This window comes from Paramormyrops kingsleyae, chromosome 4 (assembly GCF_048594095.1).
Source record: "Paramormyrops kingsleyae isolate MSU_618 chromosome 4, PKINGS_0.4, whole genome shotgun sequence".
Classification (NCBI taxonomy): Eukaryota; Metazoa; Chordata; class Actinopteri; order Osteoglossiformes; family Mormyridae; genus Paramormyrops; species Paramormyrops kingsleyae.
Window position 1 is genome coordinate 6,861,928 of NC_132800.1, and position 14,615 is coordinate 6,876,542.

Below are 14,615 nucleotides of genomic sequence, written 5' to 3' on the forward strand. Positions count from 1 at the left end.
AGTGACAGTCACAGACAACCCCGACCAGCAGGTCTTCACTGTGACCATGAGGAACCTGATAGACAGGGACACCATAAAGTCCTGGTGTGCCGTGGAGATGGGAGGCGTCACAGTGCATGATGGGAAGGCCTCCATGGTCCTGACTGTCACAGCTGCCTGGAATGGTGTGGGGGATGCGATGGGGCAGGACTCCACGTGGAAATGGAAAGCAGCTAAGATATGCACAAAGAATAATGAAGAAGCACAAGCACTCATACATTCATTCGTTTTCTATACTTGCACTAACTTACCACTGATAGCCCCGAACACTCGCTCTTCCAATTACTGTTACATGAAGTGTAATTATTCCAAATACTTTTACTTATCTGTCTGATTTCATATGTGACCCATTTTACTTCTGAACCCTATTTTCTATTTCTGTCTTAAACTTTTCCTGTCTTAGACGTAAGCTATGTGTACTGTGGAATGCTGCTGTCTAATTAATGTTTGCAGCTGTAATATACATTCAGTCATGCTCAATAAAGTGTGTGCATGTGTGTATATATATATATATATACACACACACACACACACACACACACACACACTACTGTTCAAAATGTTATACATGGAGGTCTGCGGCATCTCTGTTAAGGGCAAGTGGGGTCACTCCCCACCAGATGTCGCTGTTGAGCAGTGCACGGCATGATCAGTGATTCAGTCTAACAATATATATTTTTCTTCACAAGTAATTAATATTGTGCTGCATTTATTACATATGACAATGGTAGCTCTGTCATCCATTCTGAATATCTTGCTATTTCTCCATCCATCCATCCATCCATCTACCACTTTTCCGAGTTGGGTCGCGGGGGCAGCAGTCTCAGCAGGGAAACCCAGACTTCCCTCTCCCCAGCCACGTCATCCAGCTCCTCTGGGGGAATCCCGAGGCGTTCCCAGGCCAGCCGAGAGACATAGTCCCTCCAGCGTGTCCTGGGTCTTCACCTCACCAGGGAGGCGTCCAGGAGGCATCCTGACCAGATGCCTGAGCCACCTCATCTGACTCCTCTCGATGCGGAGGAGCAGCGGCTCTACTCTGAGTCCCTCCCGAATGACCGAGCTCCTCACCCTATCTCTAAGGGAGAGCCCAGCCACCCTGCGGAGGAAACTCATTTCGGCCGCTTGCACTCGCGATCTCGTTCTTTCGGTCACTACCCACAGCTCGTGACCATAGGTGAGGGTAGGAATGTAGATCGACTGGTAAATCGAGAGCTTTGCCTTTTGGCTCAGCTCCTTCTTCACCACGACAGTCCGATGCAGCGCCCGCATCACTGTTGACGCTGCACCGATCCGCCTGTCCATCTCCCGTTCCATCCTTCCCTCACTCGTGAACAAGACCCCGAGATACTTAAACTCCTCCACTTGGGGAAGGACCCTCTCCCCGACCCGGAGAGAGCACTCCACCCTTTTCCGGCTGAGGACCATGGTCTCAGATTTGGAGGTGCTGATTTTCATTCCAGCCGCCTCACATTCGGCTGCGAACTGCTCCAGTGAGAGCCGAAGGTCGCGGTCTGATGAGGCCAACAGAACCACATCATCTGCAAAAAGCAGAGACCTAATTCTGAGGTCACCAAACCGGACACCCTCAATGCCCTGGCTGCGCCTAGAAATTCTGTCCATAAAAGTTATGAACAGAACCTGTGACAAAGGGCAGCCCTGGCGGTGTCCAACACTCACCAGAAACGCGTCAGACTTACTTCCAGCAATGCGGACCAAGCTCTGACACCGGTCGTACAGGGACCGAACAGCCCTTATAAGGCAGTCCAGCACCCCGCACTCCCGGAGCACTTCCCACAGGACTCCCTGAGGGACGCAGTTGAATGCCTTCTCCAAATACACAAAGCACATATAGACTGATTGGGCAAACTCACACGCACCATCCAGGACCCTGCCGAGAGTATAGAGCAGGGGTATGCAAAGCAGCCGGTATTTGTATTTGTATTTGTATTTGTTGAGGGGGGAAAAATATTTATATTTGTATTCGAGTAAAATTCTACAAATATAAATACTTTTCCCCCCTCAACAAATACAAATACAAATACCGGCTGCTTTGCACACCCCTGCTCTATACTCTCGGCAGGGTATTTATATTTGTATTCGAGTAAAATTCAACTCCTCCTTGGATTGCCACCTTATCGTGGTGGAGGGGTTTGCGTGCCTCCGTGAACCTGGGGGCTAGGTTGTCGGGGGCAATAGCCCCTGGTAGGGTCTCCCAAGGCAAAAAGGTCCCAGGGGAGGGGCCAGACAAAGAGCAATCCGAAAGAACCCTATGAAAAAGCATAAAAACAAAGTCCTGTTTCCCTCGCCCGGACTAGGGTCACCGGGGCCCCACCCTGGAGCCAGGCCTGGGGGAGGGGCCCGTTGGCGAGCGCCTGGTGGCTGGGCCTTGGCCCGTGGGGCCCAGCCGGGCACAGCCCGAAAGAGGCACGCGGGACTGTCCCTAGGTGGGCCCACCACCCGCAAGGGGAATGTCAGGGGTTCGGTGCATTGTGAATCGGGTGGCGGCCAAGGGAGGCCCTGGCGGTCCGATCCCCGGCTGACAAAACTGGCTTTCGGGACATGGAATGTCACCTCTCTGGTGGGGAAGGAGCCTGAGCTTGTGCGTGAGGTTGAGAGGTATCGACTAGATATAGTCGGGCTCACCTCAACGCATAGCTTGGGTTCTGGAACCAATCTCCTGGAGAGGGGCTGGATGCTCTTTTACTCTGGAGTTGCGGCGGGTGAGCGACGCCGGGCTGGGGTGGGCCTATTGGTGGCCCCACAGCTCGGTGCATTAACATCGGAGTTTACCCCGGTGAACGAGAGGGCTGTTTCCCTGCGCCTTCGGGTCGGGGATAGGTCTCTGACTGTCATCTGCGCTTATGCGCCGAATGTCAGTTCGGAGTACCCGGCCTTCTTGGATTCCCTTAGCGGTATGCTATTTGGCGTGCCGCGGGGGGATTCCATCGTTTTGCTGGGGGACTTCAACGCTCACGTGGGCAATGACAGTGTGACCTGGAAGGGGGTGATTGGGAGGAATGGCCTCCCTGATCTGAATCCGAGTGGTGTTCTGTTATTGGACTTCTGTGCAATGCATGGTTTGTCCATAACGAACACCATGTTCGAGCATAAGGGTGTCCATAAGTGGACATGGTACGAACATGCCCGGGGCTACAGGTCGATGATCGATTTTATAATCGTATCAACTGATCTGCGGCCCTCCGTCTTGGACACTCGGGTAAAGAGAGGGGCAGAGCTGTCAACTGATCACCACCTGGTGGTGAGTTGGCTCAGGTGGCGGGGGAGGAAGCCGGTCAGACCTGGTAGGCCCAAGCGCATAGTGAGGGTCTGCTGGGAACGTCTGGCAGAGGCTCCTGTTCGCTGGAGCTTTAACTCGTGCCTCCGGCAGAATTCCGACTGCATGCCGGGGGAGGTGGGGGACATTGAGTCTGAATGGACACTGTTCCGTACCTCCATTGTGGAAGCGGCCGTACGGAGCTGTGGCTGCAGGGTGGTCGGTGCCTGTCGTGGCGGTAACCCCCGTACCCGATGGTGGACACCAGAGATGAGGGGGGCCGTGAAGCTGAAGAAGGAGGCTTACCGGGAATTATTAGCCCGGGGGTCTCCGGAGGCAGCTGACGGGTACCGGCGGGCCAGGCGGAACGCGGCTCGGGCGGTCGCAGAAGCAAAAACCCGGGCGTGGGAGGAGTTCGGTAAGGCCATGGAAAGTGACTTTCGGTCAGCCTCAAAAAGGTTCTGGCAAACCATACGGAGTATCAGGAGGGGGAAGCAGCTCCTGGTTCCTACTATTTATAGCGGGGGGGCGGGGCTGTTGACCTCACCTGGGGACATCATCCGGAGGTGGAAGGAATACTTTGAGGACCTCCTCAACCCTGCCTCAGATACATCTACGCATACTGCCTTTGAGACATCTGAGGGCACAGAGCCCGAGGGTGCTGGGGGGGGCTTGCCCATCACTGAGGTTGAGGTGGCCGGGGTGGTTAAGCAACTCCGTGGTGGCCGGGCCCCGGGGGTGGACGAGATCCGCCCGGAGTACCTGAAGGCTCTAGATGTTGTGGGGTTGTCGTGGCTGACACGCCTTCTCAACAGTGCGTGGAGGTCAGGGACGGTGCCGCTGGATTGGCAGACCGGGGTGGTGGTCCCCTTATTTAAGAAGGGGGACCGGAGGGTGTGTTCCAACTACAGGGGATCACACTTCTCAGCCTCCCTGGGAAAGTCTATTCCGGGGTACTGGAGAGGAGGGTGAGATCGATAGTCGAATCTCGGATTCAGGAGGAACAATGCGGTTTTCGTCCTGGTCGTGGAACACTGGACCAGCTTTATACCCTTGCAAGGGTACTGGAGGGGGCCTGGGAGTTTGCCTATCCAGTCTACATGTGTTTTGTGGATTTGGAAAAGGCTTACGACCGGGTTCCCCGAGGTGCTCTGTGGGGGGTGCTTCGAGAGTATGGGGTCCGGGGTCCACTGTTGTGGGCGATCCGGTCCCTGTACGAACGGAGCAGAAGCTTGGTCCGCATTGCCGGTAATAAGTCGGACGTGTTCCCAGTGCGGGTTGGGCTCCGCCAGGGCTGCACTTTGTCATCGGTCCTGTTTATCATATTTATGGACAGGATTTCTAGGTGCAGCCAAGGCGTCGAGGGTGTCCAGTTTGGTGACCTCAGGATTGCCTCGCTGCTTTTTGCAGACGATGTCGTCCTGTTGGCTTCATCTGCTGGGGATCTCCAGCAGGCACTGGGGCGGTTCGCAGCCGAGTGCGAAGCGGCAGGGATGAGGATTAGCACCTCCAAATCCGAGACCATGGTTCTCAGCCGGAAACGGGTGGTTTGCCCTTTTCGGGTTGGGGAAGACGTACTGCCTCAAGTGGAGGAGTTTAAGTATCTCGGGGTCTTGTTCACGAGTGAGGGTAGGCGAGATCGGGAGCTGGATAGACGGATCGGAGCGGCGTCTGCAGTTCTGCAGGCGCTTAACCGGTCTGTCGTGGCTAAGAAAGAACTGAGCCAAAAAGCCAAGCTCTCGATCTATTGGTCCATCTTTGTCCCTACCCTCACCTATGGTCATGAGCTATGGGTAATGACCGAAAGAACGAGATCGCGAATACAAGCGGCCGAAATGAGGTTTCTCCGCAGGGTGTCTGGGCTCTCCCTTAGGGATAGGGTGAGAAGTTCGGATATCCGGGAGGGCCTCAGAGTAGAACCGCTGCTTCTTCACGTCGAAAGGAGCCAGTTGAGGTGGTTTGGACATCTGGTGCGGATGCCTCCTGGGCGGCTACCCGGAGAGGTTTTCCGTGCATGTCCTACAGGGAGGAGGCCCCGGGGCAGGCCCAGGACTCGCTGGAGGAATTATATCTCTCGGCTGGCCTGGGAACGCCTCGGTGTCCCCCCCGAGGAGCTGGTGGGGTTAGCTGGGGAGAGGGAGGTCTGGGTGCCTCTACTGAAGCTGCTACCCCCGCGACCCGAACCCCGGACAAGCGGCAGATGATGGATGGATGGATGGATGGATGGTAAAATTCAAAATAGGCGTAAAAATCAATTTTTTTTTGCGTTACACTTCTAATTTACGTTATAGTATAAGTACTCTTTAATTATATCCATTATAAAAATTATGGCTATGCAATAGACAGAGTAGACAGAGTAACTTAAACCATATAACTCCCACAAGTGCATACAATTCGACACAACTACACAAGCATTGTTTTAACCTTTTTAACTGAACGTTAACGTTACTCTGTCAACAGCCTATTGTCTGAATTACAGAGCTAACAGAGCTACAGTACGTAAACAGAGCGAACATGAGAGCACCCGACTGCAGACGTCAATAATGCAGCGTAATGGAATAATCTCCCGATCAAACTCCGCTTCCCGAAAGTTATAAACTGCCTCCGGGACCCAGTTAAGGTACAAAAATCCATTCAACAAAAATAGTGATACAGTTAAGTCTTTTTTTCGCTCAGCCGAGCCTTCTCTGTTGCTGTGTGGAGCAGCCTGTGTCAGTCACCTCTTTTACTCCCCCCCCAACTCCTGAACGTCACACTCTCTCACTCATCCGGGCATGCATTGCGGTCTCATGAGGAAACAGCTTTTTGATATAAAGTTTTTCTTCTTCCCGAATACAAATATTTTTTTAAGTATTTGTTCGAAATAAGTATTACTAAAAAACATTCCATGTCCCTAGAGCTAGTTTCTGCAGCTGATCAGACTGCCAAGGTCCCCGCCTTTGGCTACTGCCCAACTCACACTGCACCCGACCACTATGGCCCGTCCTACAGGTGGTGAGCCCATTGGAGGGGGGACCCACGTGCCTCCTGTGACTGACCAGGCCCCATGGGTGCAGGCCTGGCCTCCAGGCGCTCGCCATTGAGCCCCACCCCCAGGCCTGGCTCCGGGGGGGGGGGGGGCCTGGTGAACTGCGTCCGGGCATGAGAAAACGTGAATCAATGTTTTTTCTCATCATAAGGGGTCTGATGAGCCGAACTTCGTCTGGTTCCTCACCCAGGACCTGTTTGCCTTGGGTGACCCTACCAGGGGCATACGACCCCAGGACCTCCAGGAGAGGTCTTGTTATTTCTGCTGCATCAAAGTCAGGACTGCTCTTAAAACTATATGCGCATGTTCAACGCGCTTTCAGTAATCTGCTGTGGGGCATGATCAGGATGGCCCGTGCTGATAGCAGCCAATAAAATGTGATGCTAATCGAACTGACGTACGTGAAGATGCTGTCATTGGTCATTTCAACCAACGCCTACAGTAGCTGTTATGTTAGCCACCACTAGCAAGGTAATAGAATGAACCATGTGGGTAATTTATTAAAAGCTAGATTTAGCAGCTTGCCATTACAGCAAAAATTAGAGATTAAATGTTTGTCCAGATGAAAGATTGTTTTGCAGCTTTTCTTTTCAAGCAGAGAACATCACTGGTGGGTCTGTTTGCATTATTGCAAGGTTATTATGACAGCAATGGGTCTCCCCGCTCTGAAATGTTGCTTTGGATGTGTTATAACAGTGATAATTTACTGCTTAATAACTTTGGATTTGAAATTTGCGGTATAACAGGGTAATTAAAAGTTATGTGAGCTCCAATGCTGCTATCGATAATACCTCTCTTATCTCTGTCTCCACTTCCACTTACTCCTGCCCCTGTTACATTAATGTGTGCTTGTGACTTAATTGATGAGGTGCATTTGTATTAGGATTCACTGAGCAAGTTCTTTGCACCTTAGTGTTTATTATGCCTCACCAGCCTTTCTGTGCCAGAGACGCCCCTGATGGATATTTAAGAGTAAGAATATGAACAGCTGCCACAGGAAGGAGAAAGGTTGGCTTCTGATCCTGGTAGATCATCCCATTCCCCTCTCTTGACCTCTGTGTGTCAGGTCTTCATGGACTGTCTGTCCCTGATGCCATGGTGGCCAGTGTTGCTGGGGGTAACGTGACAGTCGGGGTGTCACTACATGAAAAGCTTGCACCAGTGATGCCAAGCAGAGGACTGGACTTCCTGTACAACAGCAGGTTTGACCACATTCACCCTCATCAGCGACAATGGGAGGGGGGTCTTTGCCATGATACTGATAGAGCTGGAAGGGAAGGACCAAGGCTGGTACTGGTGTACTGCTGGGGATGTGCAGATCCCTGTACATCACTGTCCAGGCCCAAAGCACTGGTGAGATAGCAGCCTATGGAACCCATAACCAGACACTGGGCATTATGGTAGTCATAGAAATTGGGCTTCTGTAATTTAGAAATTAGAACAGCCCTTCTGACCATGGAAGTGACTGCCATATGTGAGATAAACTCATTAACTTTCCAAGAATTCAAGTGAAACGTGACATTTTCATTCCACAGTTTACGTAGGCATCTGCTCAACTTTCAGAATCTTTTGGACTTTCTGGTATGACACCATTGATACAATAAGAACATAATTAACTTGGTTTATATTCCTTTTGATCAAACAGTGGAACTTGTAACTGAAACACTGCTCTCAAAAACTCAAGCATCTTTCTGTAAGACGACTCCATCAGCTCTGGTGCCAACAGTTTCTTTCCTACTGCAGTCTCTGATGTCTATAGAGACTTTAACCTCACCCTCTTTGATACCTACTCTCTCACCATCAGCACTGCACCACTGGAACAAATCTCCCCTCGGCAGTGAGTATGACCTGAAACAACAGATTAGTGATACCAAATTCTGGGCATACATGTGACCACAGGATACCAGAAGTCAGAGCTGTTATGGTCTATGATGGACAGTGATTTGTAACATGAAAGGGGAACTGTTACAATAATACATGGCTGAAACAGCATTTAATGTAACCTGCATTGGGAAGTAGTGGTATTGAGGCATAGCGAAAGTCAGCACATCCTCATATAGCCCTGGTTTTCCTCTTCCAAAGCTTTTCTGCTTACAGTGTCAATTTGGTTTACGACCAAAAATTTTGAGAAAGAAATGCATTAGTTCGCGTACAAAATTTGGTCAACGAAAAGATTGCTCGACCAGATTCCTTTTTTTATTCTAGTGTAGCACTGGCAAGGAGCATATCCCAGCATGCCCTGCATGCAACTGTAAATAGAAGGATCACGACAGGCAACCAACGAGCACCGAACTCAAATACACAGATGGAAAACACAAGGATGTCAGACGCCAAACTGTAAGATGCACACATGGTGAAAGATTTACACATGCTAAATACACGAAAGGATCGGACCGGGTACACACAAGACACAGGCAAACATATGTGTGGCAATAGGGAAACGCAAACATTAACATTAACATTAACAACAACAACAATACAAGGGTTAAGGACTGTTAATAAAGAGCGTGATTTCCCCGGCAAGCAAGTCTCCATGTCTCTCTCTGCTCCCGCGATGCCTCAGTCCCCCCGTCGCCACACTATATTGTGTTTTTCTTTGAAGTTTATACTATAAAAAACAAAAATTAATTAACAAAAATTATTATTTGGTAGGCTTCAGAACAAATTAATCAAATTTCAATGCTTTCTTATGGGAAAAATTGCCTTGGTTCGCGTACAAATTGGTTCGTGACCACTTTCCAGGAACGGATTGTGTTCGTGAACCGCAGGCACCACTGTCTATAAAAATGGTAATTCAAGGTCATCCAGAGCCACACAGAGGTCATACACGGGAGATACAACAATTAGGGAAGAATCACAGAATCACCAAAGGCAGTGAGTCTGTCAGAAGGTAGGTGTGTGTGTTCAAAAACGCAAAGGGCAGATCAGGCAAGAGAAGCTGAGGCATCTGAGACACTAAGCAAAAATAAATCACAAAACAGGACGTGGTCTTATGCAGATCACACTGGAACAGTGGTGTGAGTATTTGGCAAAGGAAGCATAGGAACCTGACATGCTGATGCTTATATGCACAGAAGGGTATCAAGCAAACAGGAAGTAAGTGAGTACAATGAACCAATCAAGTAGGTGAATGCAGTCACATGATCTCCAAGAGCAAGAAGGTCAGGGGCCTGGAGGAGACAAACCCACAGAAAGGTCCAGTATGGACAGAGGAGGGAGAGAAAGAATAGAGAGAGAAAGAGGGACCCAGGAAGAGGAGGGTCCCAGAGCAAACTTGACAGAACACCTCCCACTATGGAGACCCACAGGTATCCCAACCAAAGTATCAGGGTGTCGATGATGAGAGAAGTTTCCAGGATGAACTGGGCTGGGACCCCATACCGCTGCCCGGGCCCACAACCTTCCCAGGTGACCTGATACTGGAGGCCCCTCCCCCGCTGGGGGGCCTTGAGCACCCACTTGATCATATACACCTTAGCACCATTGATGAGCCTGGGTGAGGGTGATTTGTTTCGGACACCATGATTGGCTGCCCATCCTGACGGTCACCGGCCTGACGCTGATTGTATTGTTGGTTGTTATGGTTACCTGGAGGTGCCATCACACCGTGAGTAGACTCCTCTCCTTACATCTGCATGACCAGGCTATTTTAGGGCTTTAGTGCAACCAAGATTGCAGGGAAGTGAAGTTCTGTTTCCTTCAACTGGCACAGTTTGTTACGAAATAACTTTAATCTTGGATTACAGTGGAAATCACATTTTCATAATTAAGCAATAACATATGAGAAGGAGTGTGGATGTAGTCCAATATAGTGAAAAATGCTAAAACAACAGTCTAGTTACCAACAGTTTGCATATATTTATGAAGACTTTTTTATAGTGGTGATCATCAATGTTGATTATTGCATTGTTATATGAATAGGGCTGTTTGCTCATGGGAGGGCGAACTGTTCAAAGCTTCTGGGGGGTGCTCTTTTAATCTTTCTATGACAAAAACTCCCTGAGTGTTTTAGACGGTTTGGCGAGACTCGTCTTTGATCCTGTGGGGGAATCACAGGCTCCAGGGGGTTAAGTTTAAGTAACGGTTTTTAGATGCGCCCATAAAGCAGAGTGATGCGTCTAATGTGAAATGTCAGTGTGGTTATACTCTGATAACAGCCCTCATAGGAAACCTCTTGTCCAATCAGATTTCTTGGTCAGAATTAACTGTTGTATGATCACCATTAATGCTCAGTTATTGTTTGTGAGGGTGGCCTATATGGGGAATTATTATGGGGGAAACTATTCAGTGGGCAGTGTGTTCGTCATTCATAGACAAGTGATCGACCTGTTCAGAATGTACGTTGCTGTTCTCATATAAAAATGAGGAAAAACAAAGGCTAAAGGTCTTGGTATTAAGTGTTGTTAGTCAGCGACACATAGATTTTCTTAACTTGCTTAGATTGGATTGGTGGCAATTTAGCCTATTCAATGGAATGAGCTTGAAACCTGTTAGCAAACAGTTCTGTTAATACATACATCTAAATATGTTTCCAAATCCAGATAAAGTGTTGGCTGGAAAAGTGATGGATGAAATGACTAAAAACCTCAAAATAAGTTCCTGGGATCCAACACGAGATGGAATTTGGAAAGCTAAGCCATGATGACCGGAATCAGTCGGCTAGTTCAAGAGGCAAACGATCACATGACTGGCCATAATCAGGCAGCTTTTGGGGCCAATGTGTCATGTTTGCTCTAAGTCTGTAATAGTGTCCTATGGTGTTCAGGGACTGTCATTTCTAAAGCTATCGGTCAGGAGCTGGGAACACTGAAGTCATCTCAATCCCAGCAGAGAGGTGCATTTTGAGAGGTGATTAGACGGGATATCAATGCACCCTATGTCCATAAAGGACCAGGGCTCACTGGTCCACCTTTATATTCAGATGGACGTCCTTTCCTTCCAGATTGGTGCAGAGGGCAGAGGGACAGACCCTGTTGTCATCTCCCCCCATGCGTCATGCAACTGAGAGAAGCCCCAGTTGTCAAACCACATAATCAAAATCAATAAAGCTTCATGTTCTGGTGGTTCTGTGACACCATGCTGGAGCCTCTTTGCCTGATGCCCTGTGAATCATGGGATAGGTTCCCCACAACCATCAAAAGAGCTTATGGAAGACGGATGGATAAAAGTATACAGTGATATCCAGCACCACAGTTTGATTCCAGTCCTGACACTATACAGTATGTGTAGAGTTTGCATGTTCTCCCTGTGTTTATGTGAACCTCATCCAGGAGCTCTGGGTGTCTCCTTGTCTCCAGAGACTTGGTGTCCCTGTGATGTCCTGTCTGCCGTGCCCTAAGCATCCTGGGACTGGCTTCAGGAAGGTGTAAGACGTTTCCCTGTCACTCAGAGGCGTTTCACTGTCACTCAGAGGCATTTCACTGTCACTCAGAGGTGTTTCACTGTCACTCAGAGGCGTTTCACTGTCATTCAGAGGCATTTCACTGTCACTCAGAGGCGTTTCCCTGTCATTCAGAGGCGTTTCACTGTCACTCAGAGGCGTTTCACTGTCACTCAGAGACGTTTCACTGTCACTCAGATGCGTTTCCCTGTCACTCAGAGGCGTTTCACTGTCACTCAGAGGCGTTTCCCTGTCACTCAGAGGCGTTTCACTGTCACTCAGAGACGTTTCACTGTCACTCAGAGGCGTTTCACTGTCACTCAGAGGCGTTTCACTGTCATTAAGAGGCGTTTCACTGTCATTCAGATGCGTTTCCCTGTCACTCAGAGGCGTTTCACTGTCACTCAGAGGCGTTTCACTGTCACTCAGAGGCGTTTCCCTGTCACTCAGAGGCATTTCGTATCTGAGGTCCCAAAAACACATCAGTCAAACAATGTGAATCATGAAAGGCAATCAATTTTATTAATAATAAAACACACAATAAAATAAACAGTTTTTGATATTCTCTTTATGTACATCAGTGAGCTTAAACATCATCATTTCAGGGTCTGCTTGGAGGGGGCTGGGGGCATCTTGCCGTTTTCTATTTCCGAGCCACGGTGCTGTAGACGACCTCGTGTGGATCTGCTGCAGCCTGGGGAAGCAGACAGAGGATCCTGAGTTTAGCTTGAGGTGCATTTCAGCTTTGGGGTTGCAGCTGTGCAGGGGGGTCATTTCACTCACTGACTGACTTTGCAAAATGTTAACACACATTTTACAAACAGCTACATAGTTTTTTAGTTTGTATATTGTGTTTTAATAAACATTACCAAAACCGAGATGTGAAAATTCGACAATTATGCTTTTACATTTTATACAGAATAATATTGCAGATTTTCATCCTTGATGTTTGCCAGTCATGGGATTGTGACAAATTATTTTATTTTGAACACATCTAAATGATGCTTTGTTTGTCTTCTTGTAAATACATGAACATCATTAATATTTATCTTTGGTAGCTCGTGGCATTTCAGGCCACAAATGCATATAAACAAGTAAGACCAGAAACAAAGGTGCTGACCAAGACGATCTCTCACTCTGCCCCCTGGAGGACACAACTCTTAACCCTCCAGACTGATGCAACCTATACTGGGACGTATGAGTAGCAGCACCACTTAGGAATGACAGCACAGGTAAGTGTACACATTGCAAGCATTGAGTATAAACCGGCCTAAGGGAGGACACACTGTTACTAGGCTGCATTGTCTTCAAGACTGTGGCAGCACTGTTTCAAGCTGCAGAAATTAAATGCATGGATTTTCATTTATGCCACAATCAATATGCAACTCAAGGAAATTTAGGTTAGAAATAATGGTTCATGATGGATGGATGAATGGATGGAAGGAAGGATGGATGGGGCTCAGTTTATGTTCAGTTTACCAGGTTCTTACCATGTTGTCTAATGGCACAACCTGAATATATGAACGGGCTGTATTTCTGGCTTTTGCTGTTACTGAGATGTATGTCACTTCATCCCCGGGTTCTACAGTGGGCTGGAGAGGGAAGAGATGCTGTAAATGGATACTGTAATCATGTACCATTACTTTTACACTGTATAATTACAGAGAGGACGCGCACTGTAAATGGATACTGTAATCATGTACCATTACTTTTACACTGTATAATTACAGAGAGGACGCGCACTGTAAATGGATACTGTAATCATGTACCATTACTTTTACACTGTATTATTACAGAGAGGACGCGCACTGTAAATGGATACTGTAATCATGTACCATTACTTTTACACTGTATAATTACAGAGAGGACACGCACTGTAAATTGATACTGTAATCATGTACCATTACTGTTACACTGTATAATTACAGAGAGGACACACACTGTAAATGGATACTGTAATCATGTACCATTACTGTTACACTGTATTTTACAGAGAGGACACACACTGTAAATGGATACTGTAATCATGTACCATTACTGTTACACTGTATAATTACAGAGAGGACATACACTGTAAATGGATACTGTAATCATGTACCATTACTGTTACACTGTATAATTACAGAGAGGACACACACTGTAAATGGATACTGTAATCATGTACCATTACTGTTACACTGTATTTTACAGAGAGGACACACACTGTAAATGGATACTGTAATCATGTACCATTACTGTTACACTGTATAATTACAGAGAGGACACACACTGTAAATGGATACTGTAATCATGTACCATTACTGTTACACTTTATAATTACAGAGAGGACACGCACTGTATGTTACTTATCAATAATACTAATAAATACATGAAGACTCCTGAATATGCATTAATAAACTACACAGTGCTCAGACCAGCAGGAAAGGGAGACAATATAATCAATCCTTTATTGTCCCCGTGGGGAAACTCCTTTTTACACCTCCCTCAACTTGCTCTTTGAAGAACAAGCTGTCCGCAAAGGGCAGCCACCTGTTGGGGCGCCCAGAGTGCTGGAGGTTAAGGGCTTTACTCAAGGACCCACAGACATGCTGAGGCTGAATTGGTGACGTTGTGATTACAGGCACACAGGTTTAACCCACTGAGCCACACACTGCCCCAGTGACATGTGATGCGAGATACGATGCTAAAGAATGACATTCATGGTCTGTGGTGTAAGAGCTAATGCTTATTAGTGTGATCTGCTCATTGCTTTGCTGCAGTTTTCACACGTTCAGCTCTGCTAAGCTGCACTTACATGGTGGAGGACCAGACCAGACTGTGGTGGGAAATTCACAGATGGACTCCATGTCACAGAAACATTTAAAAAAAGCACGTAAACAAGAAGTCGAAAGACA

General features: G+C 48.0%; 1 protein-coding gene across 2 annotated transcripts in view; it reads right to left on the reverse strand.

Moving 5' to 3' along the window:
- LOC111857130 (polymeric immunoglobulin receptor-like) overlaps window positions 1–14,615 on the reverse strand; it is a 75,670-nt gene that overhangs the window by 28,371 nt on the left and 32,684 nt on the right. Inside the window, exons 16-17 of one of the 2 annotated variants that reach the window (XM_072710527.1) lie at window positions 13,212–13,313; window positions 12,218–12,415 (exon numbers count right to left, since the gene is read on the reverse strand). The exons of the other annotated variant lie outside the window; for it this stretch is intronic. Of the exons in view, the coding sequence (XP_072566628.1) occupies window positions 12,365–12,415; window positions 13,212–13,313 (153 nt within the window). The 3' untranslated portion in view covers window positions 12,218–12,364. Of the gene's footprint in view, window positions 1–12,217; window positions 12,416–13,211; window positions 13,314–14,615 lie in introns of those variants that run through there. 2 annotated transcript variants of the gene reach the window in all.